The 21079-nt window shown below is 40.0% G+C and overlaps 1 protein-coding gene across 5 annotated transcripts; it reads right to left on the bottom strand.

The window, feature by feature from the left end:
• Positions 1 to 3090: 3090 nt before the first annotated feature.
• Positions 3091 to 18587, bottom strand: rabggta (Rab geranylgeranyltransferase subunit alpha). 5 transcript variants are annotated; one of them, XM_028028369.1, is made up of 18 exons: positions 18443 to 18587; positions 18081 to 18125; positions 16698 to 16808; positions 14828 to 14952; positions 14513 to 14700; positions 13402 to 13665; positions 13237 to 13320; positions 11137 to 11219; positions 9384 to 9479; positions 6344 to 6449; positions 6205 to 6256; positions 6032 to 6120; positions 5287 to 5375; positions 5094 to 5210; positions 4872 to 4985; positions 4629 to 4716; positions 3611 to 3808; positions 3091 to 3527 (listed from the first exon to the last, which is right to left on the bottom strand). In XM_028028369.1, the coding sequence occupies exons 2-17, from the start codon at positions 18081 to 18083 to the stop codon at positions 3660 to 3662; spliced, it is 1758 nt and encodes a 585-aa protein (XP_027884170.1). In that variant the 5' UTR covers positions 18084 to 18125; positions 18443 to 18587; the 3' UTR covers positions 3091 to 3527; positions 3611 to 3659. The 5 variants fall into 5 exon arrangements, with proteins under 5 accessions (XP_027884170.1, XP_027884172.1, XP_027884171.1 ...); XM_028028371.1 differs by adding an exon at positions 18284 to 18338 and having other exon boundaries at positions 3091 to 3808; positions 18443 to 18557; XM_028028370.1 differs by adding an exon at positions 18259 to 18338 and having other exon boundaries at positions 3091 to 3808; positions 18081 to 18137; positions 18443 to 18557.
• Positions 18588 to 21079: the final 2492 nt, after the last annotated feature.

Consider the following 21079-nt stretch of genomic DNA (forward strand, 5'->3'; position numbering starts at 1 on the left):
CCCGTAGCTACGGCAGATTCTGTAAACGATTATAATCAAACGTCTGTAATTGTACGTGATGTAATTTTTCATTTATTAATACATTCACGAGGGAAATAGCATGTTCTTTTATTTAAAAAAAAAAAAAAAGGATTTAATACACAGGCCTTTGCTGGGCTAAGGTAACATTAAAGTTGACAGTGATGAAGCTGCTGAATGGAATGAAATCATTGCGAAGGTAATTGTTCTCATCACCGCCCTCCTACTGTGACACCCAAACTCAGACCTGTGGCAGAAAGCCCACGCATTAGTCACACACAACCAACTGGGTTCGCAAGAATTTCCGACAAATTCTGAAGGGAGCGGTCTTCCTCTCAGTTTGATAAGAAATACCCGGATGATGTCTCAGTGACTGACTGAGTACATTTTTCTTCACGGCTTAGCAGATTAATTTTTAACACTCACAATGCAATTAAGAGACTAATTCTGTCACATCATTTGAAAACAAACTAATTGAGAAGCCATAATTAGAAATCTGTATTGTCTTTCTAATAACACAGAGACACAGCATGCTTTCAGTGTGTTATTTTTTTGTTGAAAAAAAACCTCACACTTACATATTACTAAAAGATTTATTGTTGTTTCTGTTTGAAGAAACAACAATTTATTAGCTCGGAGCTTCAATGACAGCATGCTAGCTTAGCGGAGTTAGCCTTGACCTAAAAGTCATCGTATGCAAACTGCTGCTAATATGTCTGTAATTTAAAACTGTGAGTTAAATAAAGAGAAATGTATTGGTCATATTAAAACCTATGAGTTTATCTATTTCTCTAGGGAAAACACAACATGCTTACCTAGCTAACTCTGGAAGAAAGGCAAGTCAAGATGTTCAGAAGAAACTCTGGAGATAAGAGGTCAGTCTGAGTTTATGTCTGAATTTATCAATCTGGATTGTAAACCTGGTGCTGTAGTGAAGAGTTGAGGTTATTCACATTTCTACTGAATACATATCACCACAGCCCTACATGATCTAGATTAAAACAAGCACACCATCAAAGGCTCTGTAGGGTTTGGTTTATTACAAACATTCAATGTTTGGAGTTTCGCCCAATGTCGCTGCTTAGCCTCAGGAGACACTTGAAAGATTTCCAGGAGTTTTTTTTTTTATCACTCTACAACAAATTAAAAGACAATTGAGTGGTGCTAAACAAGTTGGAAATTAAAAAAGAAGCAGAAAAGTAAATATCAAAAAGCTATGGATGATAAATAGCTTTTGGCCAATTGCCTAGGATTTCTCATCTCTGTAGAGGTTCTGAGGCATCAATCACAAAAGCCTGAACAAAAATTGCCACCCTTATGGATTATTTCTGGTTTTACCTAAGCCTTGGTGACGACTCCCATCAAGCAGTTCACTGGTGATGAGTCTTTAAAATGTGTTTTTTTTGTTTTTGTTGCTGTTGTGCTTTGTATCACCGTCTTTCTGCACAGCCTGAAAATGATGGCCAGACGTTCTCCAACAAAACTTTATAGTTGGCAGCAGAATTCATGCAAGTCGTCGTGGTGCTGAAGAAGCAAAGATCACACCACCGCCATGCTTGACTGGCAGCGTGATTATCTGGAAGAAATCTGCTGTTAAGTTTAACAACAGGTTTTTACCAATTAGTCCCAACTTTGTCTCGTCAGTCCACAGAATATTTTACTAAAGCCTTTTTGTATCTTTTTTGTGACTTACTGGACGACCCGTTGAAGCCGCCTTGGAGCAATCACGTTAGGTCAGCCATTGGTAACGGCTCCGAGGTTTCTGCGGCTCTCGCTGCAGTTTGTTTGCGTCCCAAATCCTTAGAAATAGGGTTAGTCTGTGATTTGTGGGATGATTTGATCTCATAAGAAGACATTCCCGTTTTCGCGGAAAACCGTATCACAGGAGAACAGACCCAACCCAATCCCTAGAAATCATATCAAAGTATCCGAAAGATGAGTAGCAACATAAAAAACGAATGATCCTCGTTTAACCTGAAGTTGATGCAATATTTTTCAACCTGTTCCACCGTCTGCAGTCAGAAAACGATGTACTTTTACGTTGAGTCAACAGGTGTGCCGTGTTGTTTTGAATGGGACGCTCCCAAACAGGAGTTTTTCCTCTAAAGCTCCACTGCCAAAAAATGCTATGACATGACCGTAAAAAAAAAAAAAAAAAGAGAAGAGATTTGATGTGTCGCAATGTTGAATCCCTGCCAGTGAAAAGGTAAATAAAGGAACAATGACAGATTTCTGGCGTTATTGGTGGCTTATATGACACACCGCTAAACACCCCTCTTGAGGCGCGCCTGTTTTATCTGATGGCGAATGCATTGAAGTTCCTTTTACCAATATTACACCGTCTGCTTGAAATTATTCCAAAATCATCTTAGGAGTAAACTGGAAACACTTCGGCAGTGTGGAAGGAGCGTATAGGGTTGACATTTTTATTTTTTTTGACTGTTCCTTTAAAAACTCAGGGTTTTTAGGGAACATTACTGAACAAACAGCAGAACTTGAAGCATCTCCCCGAGCATCGTTTGATCCGTCAGCTGGGCTAAAGTTTCAGATTACGTCTTGAAATATTGTTTTCTTTTTGCATTGTATCTTAACTCAATTTCCTCTCAAATGGTAACGTTTTGGCACTTTATTTATTCAGGAAATGCAAATGTGTTATTAAAGTATCAACAAATAGACCTTATCCAAATGTTGTCCTAAGTCTGAACTAAGGAAAAAGTTCAAAAACACCTGAGTCACAGGAGGTTTGTTGATACAGCAAACGTAAATAAAAAGTATTGGTATCAATCATACCAGCCCGGTATTTACTTAGTATCGGACAGATACCAAAATACGAGGCATCACACACCTCTAATGTCCTCCACTTCACAACTACACGCCTACTTGTCTTCGTCAATCATGCAAAATCCCAGCAAAACACAATCACATTTTTGTTTTTAGTGTGAAATACCATAAAAAAGGTCAAGGAGTGTAAATATTTACCCAAGACATTCTGTCTCTGAGAAATATTGTTAATCTTTGGGCCAGAAAAAAAAAGAAGAAATAATTCAAATATAAAAGGACACAAACAAAGGCTTGCTGGAAGGCAGTGACACAATGTGTGCTGTTTTTATTGAATCTACTGTGCAACAGTATATTGTCATTTAATGTCTTAAGATAACCTTTTTAAAAATAATGATTACTACAAGATGCTGCAATCAACCTGTTTGAGCACAAAGCTCAGAGAAGCAATAAACCAGCATTGCTGCACGCCAATCCATATCCACTTTACACCTTTTTTGTTTCCTTCTTCCAGGTTTCTGCATGCATTAGGGGGACCGGACATCCATCCACACAAACAAAGAAATGCGACGTGTTTTATTGTGCATTCACCCCTCTACACACACACACACACACACGCCCCCACACATGTAAATGCAGACTTTGTGTTCAAGTGGTGGACAGGTGGGTGATGTACGCTCTGAACCATCAGGCTGTCAGAGCTTCAGGGTTGGCTGTGACTGGCAGTCCGTCTACAAACAAGAGGCACGACACACTTCAAAACAAAATAATCAGAGACGGGAGAGAGAGAGACGAGACACGGGTTGCCTGCTACCGAAACACAGCTGAAGACGGAGAGACGAGTGAACGACGGGACGCGGCGATCAGAGCAGGAGGTCAGCGACGGAGGGCAGCAGCTCGGCCAACTCCGACTCCACGTTGGCCGTCTGAGTGACGGGGTTGCCGCGGAGATCGAGGCGCCTCAGCTTGGGGCAGGAGGCCAGAGGCTGAAGGTCTGCCAGCGTGGAGATCTCTGTGAGTTTTGGGTTAATGAAAAATAAAAAAAACACACACAGAAAAAAAAATTAAAAGGGAGCGCCGCTCGCCCTGTGCTGGTGAGGAATGGTGAGTGAGAAGAGATGCGACAACAATGGTGTTAAAGCAAGATCTGCATGTCAAATGCAACGCTGTGGTGTTGGATAAACTTTTCCCCTCTACAGCTGAGCTGTCACTGCAAAGAATAATAATAATTAAAAAAAAATTTTTTAAACGGCTTGGGTGTCATGACCTGCAAACCTCATTAATTCCTCTCTTGTGTGTAAAAGGAAGCGAAGCGCGGAGAGAGGATGGGCCTTGTGGCTGTAACGTGTCGCTAAGTGTCTCTTCTCTTCCTAATGTGAAGCAGTCTGCCCCCCTTTCACCACACCTCACACACACACACACACACACACACACCCCGCAGCATTTAATTACTTGGAGTTTCACGTGACATAAATTATGCATGCGCCGAGCTGAGGAGAATAATCACGAGTGCGTTTTTATTTTATTTTAGGCAAACACCGTCAACACCGGCCGCTGCGAGCAGAACTCCTTCTCCGTCTGCGTCACCCCGCATCAGCAGCTCGCGCTCTCCGACCAGATTTTACTTTTTTTTTTTCTTTGTAGCGCTGAGGCCACTCAGAGCTGATTCACGCCCGCCTCTCGAGCCACCACAACCGCTCGGATGGGAGGAAGACGAGGCGTACGCGCGGACAAATCCGATCCCCGCGGCTCGGCTGCAGACAAAGATGGGCGGCCGGATCGTGTCTCCGGCGAGCGCGGCGCCGAATGTTAATCCACAGGTTTAAGGATACTGTTGTTCTTCAAGGAGACTTCCTCCAGTTTGGGAAGGTGATAAACTCCCTCCAGGTTCTCTATAGAGTTGTTATCGGCCTCCACAACCTGCAAGTTGAGACCAAGTGGTTTAATTGCAGTAAACGGGCAAGCCGACATTGCGATTCCCCCTACCGTCCCCTCCCTCACCGGGGAAAAAAACAAAACAAAACAGTGACACTGCAGGAGGAGGCAATTAAGAGTGGAATTGGCGGCGTTCTCACCTCCAAGCACTGCAACATCGCAAACTGAGGAGGCAGCCGCCGCAGCTGATTGGACGACAGATTGATGTGAGTCACTAATAACAGCTGGTCCAGGTGGCATAATGTGGTCAGGTTCTGGAAGACACACAAATTGCTTTTCAGCGTCTCTTTTCGGCAGAAAGTGTTTGTTTTTTTCCTTTTTTTTTTTTCCCTTATGTTGCTCATCAGGAATTCAGGACCGACCCTGTCAGAGATACTGAAGACTCGCACTTCGGCGTACTCCATTTTCAGGATGGTGTTTTCAATCATGAACTTGCTGCACAGGTCGCTGTAATATGCGGAGCGCATGGAGTCCACTTCCTGGAGGAGAGACGGGGGAGCACGCTCAGTCAGTCTTAGTGAGCATACGGTGTGCGTGTGTGTGTGTGGTACTCACTTTGAGGGTCTGAAAGTGAGCGAGGGTCTCCTTCTCATACCCAAGAGGGTCTAGTGCCCTCATCAGGAGGATAATGGTCAGCAAGCACCCTTCAGAGACAGAAAGGTTAGTCAGCTGGTTACTAGGATGGTCGCTAAGCCAGCAGCAGAAAACTTTTAACAGCTCAGTCAGAGTTTGTTACTGGGAGGAACGCTGCAGTCTGTAGGACTTTAAGTGATGCACTGGAAATGTTCTTTTTTTTTTTCAGGTTAGACAAGTTTGAAATGAAAAACACACCTACTTAAAAATATACACACTGGCTCAAATACCATCTCTAAAATGTACATGAATCTCTTTTAGCATGTTGAAAAGACGACAAACAATTTGTTGTTTTGAACTGGTTGGTTTTCTGTGGGGATAAACTGAAAGGTGTTTGCCCATATGTTAATAAAGTTATAAGCACTACTGTATATATATATATATATATATATATATATATATATATATATATATATACATATACGTATATATCACTACTTTTTGTACCTTTTGACACCTTGAAGAAAAGCATCACTGCTAACAGAAAATCTCAGAAAAATTTAAAATCATGCAGCTAATTCATTTAAAAAATAATTAAAGTTGCACGTTGCATCGCAGCTAAACCCAGGGAGAAAAAACTTTAAAAGCATCACCAAAAGCCCAAAATAAACTTGATTTTCAAGTTGGTTGCGGCTCTCTGCGGTATAAATTTACCGTCTCCACCTACATTTATTCAGAGGCTCCAGTTCTTGTAGCTGGTTGACGGACTGCAGCTCCGACTGCAACACCGAAGTCTTCTCCACCGAGAGTTCACTCCTACAGAGCAAGACACCGCCATCTGTTCTTCCATCTTGCAAAAAAACGCGTCTGAAACTTGCTGCAAATATGCAAAAGCCGTACCTGAACAGCTCGAGGTCTGTAGCGGTGTCCCGACACCAGCTCTCGCTCCGGCCTTTGGAGGTAAAAAAAAAAAAGCTTGACGGGAAATGTACATAAACGTACAATGTGGAAAAAGTCCAGACTGTAGGTTATGCGTCACCTGTGTAGAGGGCGCAGTCCCGGTGGGTGTGTTTTTCAGTCCAGTGGACGGTCAGGTTGTGTTCGTTGGCGACGTCGCTTATCGTTCCTGGAGGGAGGTCGCAGATCTGAGCAGGGGCTAAGGTCACGTAAGGTCAAAGCATGAATTATTCAACTCACAAAGGGAACACAAAGAAAAAAATAAAAGATTTGATTTGGATGAAAATGTGTCATTTCTGAACTGTCTAGAATCAAGATGTGAGAGAGCATAATCAAATGATGGCGCGTTTTCAGAGGTGAACAGGAGAGGAGCAGGGCCCGGTGAAAGAAACAAACTGCAGCTGGCTGTAGCTAGTGGTACTCTTGACTTGCTAAAAGCCTCAAAGTAATCCATTTGTTGTGGCAGTAGTATGATGTTTGTGATGACTGGAAAACTGTGGGGAAAATAATTGGATTTTGAGCATTAAAGACACTAAACAACCCAATAAAGAAGGCTGGTCCTGTTCTGGGATCGACTGTGGATCCTCTGGAGTTGATGCTGCAAAGAAGGATTTCACAAAAAAAAAAAAAAAAATCAAGAAAACTATGGACAACTCTTTATGAGACTGGAGCTGGAATTACAACAATAAATTAGCTTTTTATGTTTTTTTATTTTAAAAAAAAAACATTTTTGCACTAGAATGATGGGATTTTTCAGCTGAATCGAAACTATGATGTTTTGCAAAACTGCCACAGAAACGCTTTTTTCCATTTGTGATCAACAACAGGATGTTACTACTGGTACTGGTGCAAAAGACGAAGGCGACGACAGGAAGTGGTAGGAGGAGGATGGCGCTTGCATGTTTTCCAATGATTTACTGCGTGACTTCTTCACAAGTTATTTTAATTGCACTTTCTTATGTAATGGAAACACCGCAATTACAAAATTGAGTTTTTTCTGACAAATATCAGCAAAGTTTCACGCACATTTGTAATGGAAACCCAGAGGCTTCTTCCAACTCGCTGTAACACACACTGCTGCAGGAGACCCGTCCTGCCCACGGCCACCAGCCTCTACAGAAACTCTTGAAGAACCTTGAATTAATATGAGCTACATTTAAAATTCCCTTTGGGAACAATAACACATTTTTTAATTTAACTGAATTCTAAGAAGCTATTCCATCCGATTCCCTGGTGCAACATTTAGTGGCGCCCCCCGCTGTCAAAACCTCGTATAACCACGTTTTGCCAATGGAACAATGTTTAGTTTTCCGTAACATTTCACATTGTTCGGGTCATAGAGAGAGAGAAGGCTCTGCTTTCTCCTCTTCATCTCATTCCACCTTTTTTCTACAGGAGTTAGGAGCTTCTAGATTTCTGTGATAATTTAGATCAATAATCTGCTACTTTTTCAGTTTCCTGGCAAATCCTACCATTGTTTATTTTGTTTATTTTAAGGATCCTGTTAGTTCAGATCGTTCACGAAGCCATGAACTCCAACACGGCTTTTGGAAAACAAAAAGGCCCGCAGCATCACAGATCTTTTCACGTGTTCCTCTTCAGTTTTATGCCCCCGTAGCATGTTGCTGTAGTGAAAGCTCCATCTTTGTTCTTTTATGAGCAAAACACACAAAGTCCAGTTGTGAAGATAAGAGGAGCTGGACAGAAAAGTCCTTTTTTTTTTTTTTTTTGTTGCATCACCCTTAAACAATCGATTGGCAATCCTGGCGTCTTCAAGGTTGTCATGGAGACGTGGCAACCCCACAAAGATATGGCTTTTCGCTGCTGGTCTCCAACAGTGAGCTTTAGCGATTTTATTTTTGTTTTTTATTGCCTCCTTCACCGTTCTCCTCTCTGCGTGTGGCGGCGAGATGAATCTGAGTCTTCACCCAGACTTTTGGCCAAAAGTCTGAAGAAAATGGGCTCAAGAGTTACAGCGAATTTACACCCCAATAAAACAAAAAGTTAGATTACGAATTAGGAGTTCCTGAAAACATTTAAAAGAAAGAAAAAAAACACACCTTAGTTATACATTTGCTTTAAAAAGATTGTTATGAATAATTGTTCTACAGGAGATTTTGTTATAAACTTTGTTCCCGCTGTGACCCCCCCATAACTATTCAAAATTAAGGTTTGGACTTTTCTACTTTTTTTTCCCCTCCAGTGTGAAAAAGCAACAAAATATAAATTTGTTGAAAATGTTATTTCGGATGTTTTCCCCCCCATCGGTGCCAATGAAATGCACGGCTCAGGGGGATTCTTTACACACAAATAATGGCCCGGTTACCATATTCAATAAGACATTAAATCCAATTCGCGCATTAGTATTCATTCTCACGCAGCTCCTTAAGGTGCTTCTAAAACCCCCTTCAAGCTATGCAAACTTCACAGGCGTACGAGTTCCAGCGACGATCGATGAGATGAGACGGGACGTGCCGACCTGTGATCAACCGAATTCAGCTTCAGGATTTGGAATCTGCTGAAGCGGACAGAGATGGAGCACTGCGACGCAACAGAAATGATCCCTGCGATGAATGAGTGGAAATGGGAGAGTCTTATTGTAGCCTGAGGAAAATTGTAAAAAAAAAAAAATCACTATTGAGAGTATTGAAAAGGGGATCCGGAGAGGCCGGGCTGCATATTTAACCTCGGAGCCGGCACAGTTTCCCATGAATAAATTGAGAATTTTTTTTTTTTTTAAATGTCCAGTGAGGTTTGTTCTCAGCTCCATTTTTTTTTCAAGATTTAAAAGTCTCATTTCGGCGGCAGGTGCAGGTCGGCCAAAGAACAAAAGTCATTTTGATTTTTTTTTTTTTTAACTTCCTGATTTAAATAAGTCACCATAAAACCATTTTCTGCTTCGTTCCAGTAAAGAATTGTAAATGGATAAAACAAGCAGTGAGTGTTTGTAGTTTAGAGTTAAGACAGCCAACAAATGTTAAACATTTCCCTTCTTCTCGACAGACGTGCAGCAACTGAATATTGTGCCATAGATGAAGAGGAATGTGAAAAGTGTTTGTTTATTATATTTATTTTACTTTAAAGCAGCGTCTAAAGTGAAGTGTTTGTAAGTTAAAGGATACCCAGACTGGACTGTGTTTGAAGTGTGGGTGGACGCTCCGCCACTCCGCTCTCTGAGGTTGACCGTCGAGGACCAGCAGCAGACCGCCGGACTGCGCCTGCGTGGGGAGGAGAAGGCCAATAAACACCGGGGGCAAAATGAAGGCGTAGTAAACATACAGCTGAAACCTGAGGCTCACATTCACCAGATTTAAAAAAAGAAAAATAATCCTCACATAATCATTTCTTTCTTGTCTCAGAAGTTTACACACGGAACGTTTACCGTCTCTTTAAATAATGAGACGAAGCCTGGATGATGGTGATGATGTCACAGCTTTGGAGACTAATGACAGGTCTTCGGTCACGTTCAAGTTCATTTTAGCATGTCTGTGCGGGTGTGTGTTACAGCCACAACCTGGAACACACCGCTGTATTGTTTGACACGACGAGAAGGTCAAAAGAAATCAGCCAATCAGGAAGAGAGATAGAGAGAGAGACACAAGTCCGGTTGATCCTCGGGAACAATTTACCGAAGCTTGAAGATGCTGCGTTCATCTGTTCAAACAATTATATGCAGGTACAGACATGATGGGAATGTCCGACCATCAAACCGCTCAGGAAGGAAGGAAACGGGCTCTGTGTCCCAGAGATGAACGTGTTTGGGTCCAAAATGTGTAAATCAGACCCGGAATAAAAGATAAAAACTTTGCAAAGATGCTGAAAAAGGTAAGGCAGTGTCATTATTCACTGTGAAACATTTCCGGTACAGACATGAGCTGAAAGGCCACTTGGCAAAGAAGAAGCCTTTACTTCAAAAGAAACATTAAAAAGCCAGACTGCAGTTTTCAAATGCAAAGAAAAGATTTTCATTTCTGTAGACGAGTCACGTGGCCTGATGAAACTAAAGTGGAACCGTTTCCCCATAACGATCATTGTTACGTTTGGAGAAAAAAAAGGGGGAAACAGCCTCCCAACTGTCACACATGGTGGTGGCAGCATCATGTTGCGGGGCGGTTTTGCTTCAGGAGAAACTGGCACACTTTAAACAATAGATGGCATCATGAGGAACCAACATACTGGAATTAATGAAGCAACATCTAAAGAAATGAGCCAGGAAGTAAAAGCTCGAGCTCAAACGGGTTTTTAAAGGAACAATTACCTTAAGAATGCAGCCAAAGTTTTTATAAAGTGGACAAAGAACAACACAAAGTGTGATCATCACAGAGTTCTCTTGTGAACAAAGTGAGCTACGAACATGACTCTGTTCTACCGGTTCTATCAGGAGGAACCAATTCCAAAAGGTTTGACCCAGTTCAAAGGCAACCCTACCAAACACTGAGGAAAAGTGTTTAGACTTCTGATTTTGAAGACATTAATAAATAAATCTCTGGCATAACTGGAGTAATTTCTCCTTATTGAGGCACAGACATCATTTTGGTAATTCTAACCCACCTAAAACCGAGAGATATTTGGTCTTATTTCACTTCAGACTGTATTTATCGTTATAAAACAGGCACCTAAAACGTAGCTGCTACTCATAAAATCTCACAGCAGGCTCTCAAAAACCTCAAGACAGCCGATTCCAAACAAATGTGAGGTATTTTTTTAACGAGGACATATCATCCCCAGATTCTGAAAAAAAAAAAAAAATCTAAATCTTCAAACTAAGGATTGTGACGAAATAAGCAAGACTTGTGTGAGAGCAGAGACGTGCAGAACAAATGCAGACAACGACTGAAAAAAAACACAGAAACTGTGAAGGAGAAATCTACCGACATTGACAGGCCTGGAGAAGGCGACGGCGACTCTCTCCTGCTCCCGACTGACGTACGCACAGCTTATCACCTCCTCACGCTCCGCTGGGGGGAATACAAAAGAAATGATAATAAATAAACACATGAGTCAAACTCGCTAAATGGCAACGAGCGTTGCTTGCGTGTTCAGACGAACTGGAATGTACACTGGCATGCAAGTCGGAGTCAAAAGTCCATCCACTCCTGATCAAAATCTGAAGATCACAAAAACAGTTCCGAGTATTCCTAAATCCGGCCGCCATATTAAAGGGGCAGCATTATGTGTTTTTCCATTTTGTAGCACAATCAAGTAACTATGTTAACTTCAGTTGTTATAAAAGTACTATACATATATCAAATATGACTTAAAAATAAATTTGACTTTGAAATTGGGCCTCTGTCTCTTTAAGAAACTCCTGCTCTGTTTGAAACTCCGCCTTCAGGAAGTCGTCACAACATGGCTCCTATATTAACCCTTTAGCAACGTTTTTACCAGCGTTTCGCCGAGAAGTAGCTCGTATTATGAGCTCTGCAGATGTCAGAGAGATAAATCTTTATTGTCATTGTCACAAGAACAACAAAATTTAAAAAGTGCCATCAGTCAGTGCATATGCTTAAAAACAAAAAATAACTGTCTCACAAGTCACACACAATGTAAGAAATAACAAATATCTGGAAAAAACAAACAAACAAAAAAACAACTAATAAATAAGAACAGCCACATTCTCACATACATCATTCATGATGAATAATGGTTGTTTTTGATTGCATTTAGTTTTGTTATTGCTATTGCAGTTCTGGCAGATGTTTGCTAATTGCTGCTGGCTAGTCTGAAGGAGCTGAGTGGGGGAGTAGCAGAGGAGGAGGGATGCTCTGTGAGGCTGAAGTCCAGAGGCTTGGAAACTGCAGCCGAAGGAGGAGCTAGCTCTACCCACGCGTTGTGCACAGCTGAACGGTTGCCACGGGAGACTAACGGCTTTATCAAACATGCATGAAAGAATCAAAGCAACACTCCAGGTGTGTTTTTGATGAGGGATTAACATCATAACATCATGTAAATCTCAAAAAAGTTGATTTTACATAAAATTACCCCTTTAAGATGAGCTCCAAAATACAAAACAAAGAAACAAAGGCAAGAGAACCATGCAGAGTGGGCAAATTATTGAAAACTGCATTCAAACTCAAATAAGCCGTTAATTAGTTGGTAAAACTCATCAGCCAACAAAAAATTGAAATCAACAAATGACTGAAGAAAACATTAGTCTGCTTTTTAGTGCAAACCTCTCAGTGGGAAGGAGACGTGGCCTTTGGAGGAACTTTTATTTTTTATTTATTTCAAAATTCTACTTGCAACCTGGTTATGATCCACCGTCACAAAACGTGAAGACTCGTCATGTCTTAAAGTTTTCATCAGGACTGAATTCTGCCCTGAGCCAAACGAGACAAGCAAAGTTTCAAAAGCTGCGCGGTTAAATATTTAGCCGTTTTTCAGCCTTTGATCATGTTAAAAGGCAGAAATAAAACAAGAAGAACAGGGCTGGTTCAAAATCGGCAGGACAAAAAAACGTTTTCTAAGAAATGCATCGATTTTTAGGTCAAGACAATAAAAAACTGTCTTCTACATAGTGATGTGTACTTATATTTTTGTGTATATGACTTTGAAGTGTTCTTCTACTATTGAAGGACCAACAATAATGTTTTGAAAAACAGAAGAAAACTGTAAGAAGGAAACAGCTTCCAAAGGACTTTATGCACGTATAAAACTATTTTACTGTTATTGATGAAACAATTTTTTTAACCATGCATTCTTTTCTTTCCACGTCATAATTATGCTCTAAATTTCTCTTGGTTTAGAGCGTAAAATCCTGACAAAATAAACTGAAATGTGTATTTTGCACATGCAGAAAATACAGAAACCTCTTTTTTATTTTGTAAAAGAAAGTCTCTAAACTTAAAAAAAAAAAAAGTTTCATATTTGTTACATCAGTTAAATCTTCGCCTCACCAGCAGCACTAACAGTGAGGAACACCAACACCTTTATTTAAAAAAAAAAAAAAAAAGATCTAAAGGTACAGACTCATACCTCTGCCTAGCAGCCAGCGGTAATAGAACCAAGCACTCTGGTCGTTTGGGTCGGTGAAGAAAGCGTTCTGAACCAGCTCATACTCTGAAACGTAAAGAGCCGTTTCAATCAGGACGAGGCTGCCCCCTGTCTGCCGCCACGCTGCATCGCCGGCTGCGGTCTTACCTTTGAGCAGCTGCTCTTCACACACTCGGTGGAAGTGGGCCTGAGGGGAGGGCGGCGAGCAGGAGGTAGGAGGGTCACCGCCGCAGCGCGAGGGCGGCGGCTCCGGGGAGCCCGGGTGGAGCAGCGGCAGCAGGGTGCTGCGGTAGTGCCAGCTGGAGTAGTTGGAGAAGTTGGAGCCTATGAGGCGGTCGGTGAACTCCAGCTCCTGCTTCACCGGCACGCCGGACATTTTCACCACCATCCGGCGGTAATCCCAGCAGTGGACTGGGAGAGATGGGAGAAAATGAAGTCAGGGAAACAGGAACGGTGCAGCGCCGATGTAATGTAGACGAGAGCTACGTTTAGGTCTGCAACTAATGATTATTTTAGTTATCGATTAATCTATCTGACGATTAATCGGATAAAAAAAATTGGCAGATTTTTCACTGAAGATTTTTTTTTACGCAGTATTTGAAATATATACAAAGATGCAAATAAACAAATAACTCAATTTATTTTCACAATAAGAAAATAAACATTTTATTGAATAAAGTGCAACAACACAGCTTTCCTTTAAGGGTACGCTTGATCATTTACAGCAAATGATGCATCTGCAGCTACAAAGACACTTCTATCAACAACATGTGAAAAGCTCAGGCCTTTCTACTATGTAGAGATGATCTGGTGATTATTTTTGGATTATCAGATCAATAAACTTATTTTAAAAGGTGTTTAACAGGAAAAAAATATTTATTTTTTTTTACTTGAATGTAACATGTATATATATTTTTGGCTTAACTGCTGCTATGAGGGTGAGGTTCTTTCAGAAAATGTCTTCTTTTTTTTTGTTTGCATAGTCCAGTTAACAATTAATCGATTGCTAAATTAGTTGACGATTATTTCAATAATCGGTTTATAATGATTAATCTGAGTTTTAATCATTTAAAACCGATTAATCATTTTCTGATTAATCGCTTTAATCTGAATAATTGTTTTAATCCGATTAATCGTTTTAATCCAATTAATTGCTTCAGCCCTAAATACTGCCCTAATTTTACAATTTTCCATTTGAAAAAGAAAAAAAAAATAATGTGAAAATCAGAAAAACAATCAACTTTCACTCGTGACTCACAGTTGCGGTCGTCGAGGCTTAAGCAGCGATCACACAGGCTCAGCTCTCTGGCCCAGTCGGGTCGAGGCAGACGGGCCGAGACCCACCCTCTGTGGTGCCAGCTGCCGTAGGACTTTGGATTCACTTTCAGGCAAGATTCCAGAAATGACAACTCAGCCTCGTAAATCTTCTGCGCTTCATCCTCGTCTCTGAGGCGGACACAGAGAAACAGAGTCATCATTCTAGCTCCAGCGTCTCTCCTGCTGGCTTGTTTACCCCTTCAGACACAACAACAACAACAGGAAGAAAAAAAAAGAAAGAAACAAAATTGCTAACTTGACGGTTTCCAGGTGCGTCAGGATCTCTCGTCGGTAGTTCCAGAGGGTTGCAAAGTCAGGGTTCGCAGAGAGGAGCTGCTGAGTCAGCTGCAGGGCTTCATCGTCCAAAACGCCATCCTTCCTCTGACACAGTGGAGACGGGGAAGGAGGAGAAACAAGAGTACAAACATGGATTTATTACATTGTAAATAAATTTATGCCAAAACGAAAATAAAAAAAACAATTTCCAAACAAAAACACACACAGCACCAGGATTCTGCTGCTTATTTCGACACTGCACTTACATAGTTTATCCAAAGCGACTGCTTTCTACAGAACTACAAACTTCCCAGATAGCACACAATGGTAATTCAACGTTGAATTATGATCCCAAAAGTTGAATTTATGGCGAAGGTTGATGACTGATGGTGGATAAACCTTCAAACAATCGTCCAATTCTAGCCAATTAATTAATGTTGAAAATATGTCACTGAATCAATGTTGTTTTCTGGTCGAACTCTATTGATGTATATTGATGTAATGTATAATCCAGTGTTTATCCCAACACTGGTCCTCCAAGCACACGGCCCTGCAAGTTTTAGATAATTTCCTAATTCATCACACATGATTTTAATTGATGGCCGATTGACAGGGTTTTGCTGAATTGAAAACATGCAGGTTAGCTTAGTAGGCTAGTTTTACTGACTGTGCATAATATTTTGACACAAAAACATCTACAAGTCACTACAAGGAGTGGAATGGTCCGCCTCCCCCTTTTTACACTAGTGGTTTCTCCCAACCAAACAGCAAAGTGGCTGTTTGGTTGGGAGAAACCAAACAGCAATTCTACTCTGAGCACTTTTATGGTAAGTTTGGCAATATTACTCTGATCTCAAATGTGTTTATTGAAAAATAACTGCATTGTTTTGTGCCTATAGTGATCTTGGTTATTTTAGGGCAAACTAGATCTTTTTAATAATTGAGGCCATGTCTCCTTTTGTATATATATATTTTTTTTATCCTGCCCACCACTCTAGGCCTAAGTATGATATCCTGCGACTTTGTTGTGGGATTTGAGTTTTTAAAAATAGGGCGGGACCGATTGTTTGGTCCGGGAGAGCATGTGGCGCACACGGAAGTGTAAGGCTGACTGCTGCCGGTGGGCTTTGAATAATTTTAAATCACTTGTTTTTCATTTTTTTATTATGATGTGCTTACTGATATGCTTAGATGTGCCTCTATTCGAGAGAGGCTCACGATCTCTTCTGCAGCCATCAAGAACTGCAGAAGGCCGTTAATCATCCACAGATTCAATCCAGGCGTTGAAAAATGTGGGAACGATTTTCAAGAAGGATATTTGTGTCTTGTGGCACTAGATCCTGTACAGTTACCTAAAAGAGAAGTAATGTTGGAATATTGCGATAAAAACCCATATTGCTCGCTGCTAGTGCAGTTTGTTGACTAATGTTCTCTGACAAACATTTGTGGCCTTCACATAAAAGCTTTAGCTGCACAGAAATGAATACAACCACTGGTTGATTAAAACCTAGAAGACTTCAGAGAGCAACTGGTTGCACACTTTTCAGATTTTTGATTATGAAAAAAAAAATCAGACTGTGCATCCCCCTGTCACTTACAAAAGGTGCACTGCAGAAAAATTTCAAGAACCTTAAATACGTTTGCAAACCAGGGTAAGATCCCACATCCAATAAGTTCTGTTTTAGCCAAACGTTGCCTCAACGGAGATGGCTAAAGTGAGAAAACCTCCATCTCTCTCCAGTTAGTACAGCACCAATTTTTCAAATTAAGTTATTACGGAGTTATGAAGTTGCAAAAACGCATAATTAAAAAAAAAAAAAAGAGTTTTAAAACAGTGTTGCTGACATCACCTTGGAAAAGCAGGCGTCCCGAGCAGCCACGTAGACCTTCAGCTTCTTCTCCCGCTCTTTCTTTTTCTCCTCCTCCTGCTGGGCTGTGGTTTTGACCTTCACACGGCCGTGCTGAAGCAGGACGAGACACAGTCGATGAAATTTACCTTACAAGACCGGGCTGCTTTCGTAGCTAGAACCTGTTCAGAAGCACCTCAAAGTACACCTGTGCTCAGCTCATTAAATGCTTAGATTCCTGCAATAACAAAACATAAACCACCAAAGTGGGTAAATCATCGCTGAACTCTTCATATACATTACTTTCAATGACTTTTCTCAGTGGTTTAAGTGCAAAAGTGACCCTATTAATTTATAACATCCATACGGTTGAAATATATCTACATCTGGATGTAAGCAGATCATCTAGAACGAGAACCGGCTGATGGCGTTGCTTAACTCCAGCTATTCTGGTTCTCTATAATCACATAAGGTTTATCTGTTAAAGTGCTTTAGGACGGAATTTGTTGCAAATTCTGCTTTATGAATAAATTGACCTTAATCTAAGAATATCCTGTTTTTCCAGGATGTTTAAGTTTGAGGACCAACCATTCCACATTGTTGATGGTAAAATTGCATTGGGTAGCTGAATTTATTTCACTTTATTTGCAATAATTCAGACTGGGCCTGTCACGATAACAAATTTTGCTGGACGATAAATTGTCCCAGAACCTACTGCGATAATATTGTTGTTTTGAGACCATTTTCAAGTAATATAATAGTAATAATGGCATAATAATGAAAGAACACATTCTCAAGGATCAATAATCTTTAAGTTATAATAACATTTAAGCACTGGACCTGAAAGACATTTTAAATGTCCAAAATAAAGAAAGAAAACAACAGAAACAACAAATAAAATTAATTATGAAGTCTCTGTAAACAAAATTATCTCTCAAAAACAGGGATAGTTGAGACCAAAGCGCCAAAGTGATGACTTTAATCATTCAGTTTTTGGTAAAAGGAGAAAGAAAAGAGACAAACGATCAATCAAGAAGATGAAAAATATTCAGTTTCTTTTAATTTATCGTGTGATTCATTTATTTATTGTTTATTGTGAGAGGCTCAATTCAACCACTTGTTATTCACATTTTCATAACATGACATTCAAATCTGTTTCAATGCAACTTGTACGCAGGATTACAACGCATTTACCAACTTCTCGGTTACATGACAGCAGAAATAGATGGATGGCATTTAGCCAAGAGGACAGAATGATAACAGACTCAAAATATCTAGTCAGATCTTCTGATACAGTAAAAAACTAAAGATCTCAAATTAGTTGATGCACTCAAATGTGTGCATTTATAGAGTTTGAAATAAACAAAGAGCGAAAACGTTTCCTACCATGGCTGCTGCTGCTGATACGTAGGAAGAAACTCGTCCAGAAATCTGTTTACATATGAAGAGAGAAACAGGATAAGGCCTGAGCAATGAGCAAAAGAAGAAGAACAGAGAGTATGACGAGCTAACAAGGAAGTAACGAGCAGGCATGCTATAAAGTTTCAGTATGATTGGTTAGATTTGTAGACGTGCAGAGCAGACTGGACCTGTGTTGTAAATGCGCCCAGATGTCAGTGAACGCCACGGGGCAGGGCTCCTTCACTGTTCAATGAAAACAGCACGTTTTGGCGGAACGGAGCGGAGGAGAATATAGTTCCAACACCGCACCACGAACAGCGCGGTATTAATCCGACTAAAACACTCACCTGCTTGCTTTGTAAGCGAATGAGATGTTGAATCACCGTGCGATTTGATTTGTCATGTCAGGGTTTCTGACCGACTACAATTTCCCCTCTTCCGGCTCATGAAAATTACGTCACTCGAGACGCTTTGTCGCCCTCTGGTGGAGAACAGCAAATGACAAGATTTTGATATTTGGTTTTGTGTATTATATTTATATTATATTAAGTATAAATTATTATATTATATATAATTATGTATTATATTTGTATTAAGATTAAATTAAGGCTAGCCACAATTTCACAGTTCATAATTTTGACCAGGAGAGGAGAGTTTGGGCCTGAATTTGACTCCATAACAAGGCGGCAAAAGAGCTTATCAGTAACATCAGCAACCTCCACTGCATTGGTTGTGCAAGTAGCAATATGGATACTGATGTCAAGGTTGGTGGACAATTTCCAACTTTCCCTTTTAGAATAAATTAACTTGAAGATGGGATTTGAGCGTCTTTACAAATCAATTTCAGAATTTCCGCAACAAGAAATCTGAACTTGTACAGCCAGCTGCATGAATGAAAAACTCACTAGCAAGTAAAATCAAATTAAGTGAAATTGCGAAATAATGTAATTTTTTTCAGAATTTAAATTTGACAGATTTACATAATTAATCAATTATTTATTTGCATTTTTGTTTAACTTGTGAATGTTCAAAGTAAAACTACAACAACTACTATATTATGTTTTTATTTTATTTAATTTGTTGCTGGAATTGTTTTACTACTGCAGATGTTTTGATTAGCAAAATAATAAGATCTCTGGCTGCTCTTCTTTCCTGGATGTCTGCAAGGGACAACATGATACAATTGAGGGTTTAAAATCCTTGAAGTCACAGGTTTTAAAACCACTAGGTAAGCTGAGCAAGCTATGTTTAATTTTCTCAGTCTAATAAGTGAATTAAGTGTAAGTTAATTGTTAGCTTGTTAGGTTTAATGATTTTTTTGTAATTTTTGTAGATGTTGGAATTCAATCAAGATGGTCTTCAACTCAGTTTTGCAGAAATACTAAACCAAAAACTGGGTTTCTTGTCTGCATGTTAGAGGTATGATGCTGTTGTTTGACCTTTTTATCCTTTGTGTTTGAGGATCATATTGTTTTAGAGAATAAATTGGATCTTGCTTTTCTTCCTGAAATACACGTTTGAAGACAGTGAGATATTCTTTTATCACATTGCAGCGTTTTCCTGTTAGTTACCAGACAAAACACAGCTCCACTAAATGTTCACATTTGTCCCAGACCCTTTAACATAGTTGCTAATATTAGCCAAACTCCTCTGTCCCTCAGCTCCTTCACAAACCCTCATTCTCATATGCAACAGCAGCACCACCTAGTGGTCAGCGGCACATCTGCTTTTGACTCACAAGAGAAATGTGAAAATCCTCAAAATTCACACAAGAGGAGACAGTAAGATGCATTGGAAAGTGAAATGCTCTCTCAGGAACGTCGTCCTACTTCTGGGAGCCAGCAGGGTCATGATAGAGGAAGGTCAGAGAGGGGAGGCTGGTACTATACAGTTTTTCTGTGTCGAGATAGTAGGAGATACCCGAAGCCACACTGCAGGTTTGATATCTGCTGCTGCTCGACTTACACATTCAGTGTGACCTGAAGCACCTCTGCTCTGCTTTGCTCCGGTGGCTGCATGTATCCTCTGTTGCTACTGCCACGACGGAGTGGTTGTCATCAAAGACCAGGTGTCTGGGGTCAGAGATTGGAGCAGTGTGAGTGTGTGTTCCCCCCAAACCTGCTCCAACAACTAGGGGAGTTGGACTCTGCAGAAGCCTCACAGAGCATCCGTCCCGTATATCTATGTCTATATATATTGACATAGATATATACAGTATATCTATATATTTAGTTGTGGTGGGCTGGTTTACTATCAAGTAAGTGATGAGCTTTGTGTTATTGTAATGTTTTTGATTGCATTTCCAAATCTGTAACTATATATATATATATATATATATATATATATATATATATATAATATATACTGTAATATATACTGTATATACTATATATATATATATATATATATATGTATATGTATATATATATATATATACTGTATATATAGATCAATAACATTACAAAAACACAAAGCTCACCACTTACTTGATAGTAAACCACAACCATTCTTTAAGATATGCATGGCTGCCCTGCCCTGAAAAACAGACAAAATAATTATTTTATTGTTCCTCTTTGAGAAGTTTTTTTTTTCCAAATCCACCTATTTAAACAGCGGCCATTTTGCTTGACCCTTTGCACTTTGTGTGATTTGTGTAAGGTTCCCAAAATAGGAGACTTTGATCACATATTAGATTATTACTAGAATGGCTTTCAATTTGCTGCTGCGGCTAAATTAGTGATTCACACTGGACCAATCTGGCCTTTCAAAATAAAGCTTACAGATACCATAATTAAAAAAGGGGACAGGGTCTTACAAGTCATATCAGGAGTTGGCAACCTTTACCATCCATAGAGCCATTTCAGCCCTCACTCCATCTGAATAAAACTTCAGAGACGCAAATCTTACATGAACTATTTAAATAATAATAATAATAAAGAACCCCAGTTTTATTTATATTTGGGTTTTAAAATACATAAAAACTT

Source organism: Xiphophorus couchianus, chromosome 9 (assembly GCF_001444195.1).
Source record: "Xiphophorus couchianus chromosome 9, X_couchianus-1.0, whole genome shotgun sequence".
NCBI lineage: Eukaryota > Metazoa > Chordata > Actinopteri > Cyprinodontiformes > Poeciliidae > Xiphophorus > Xiphophorus couchianus.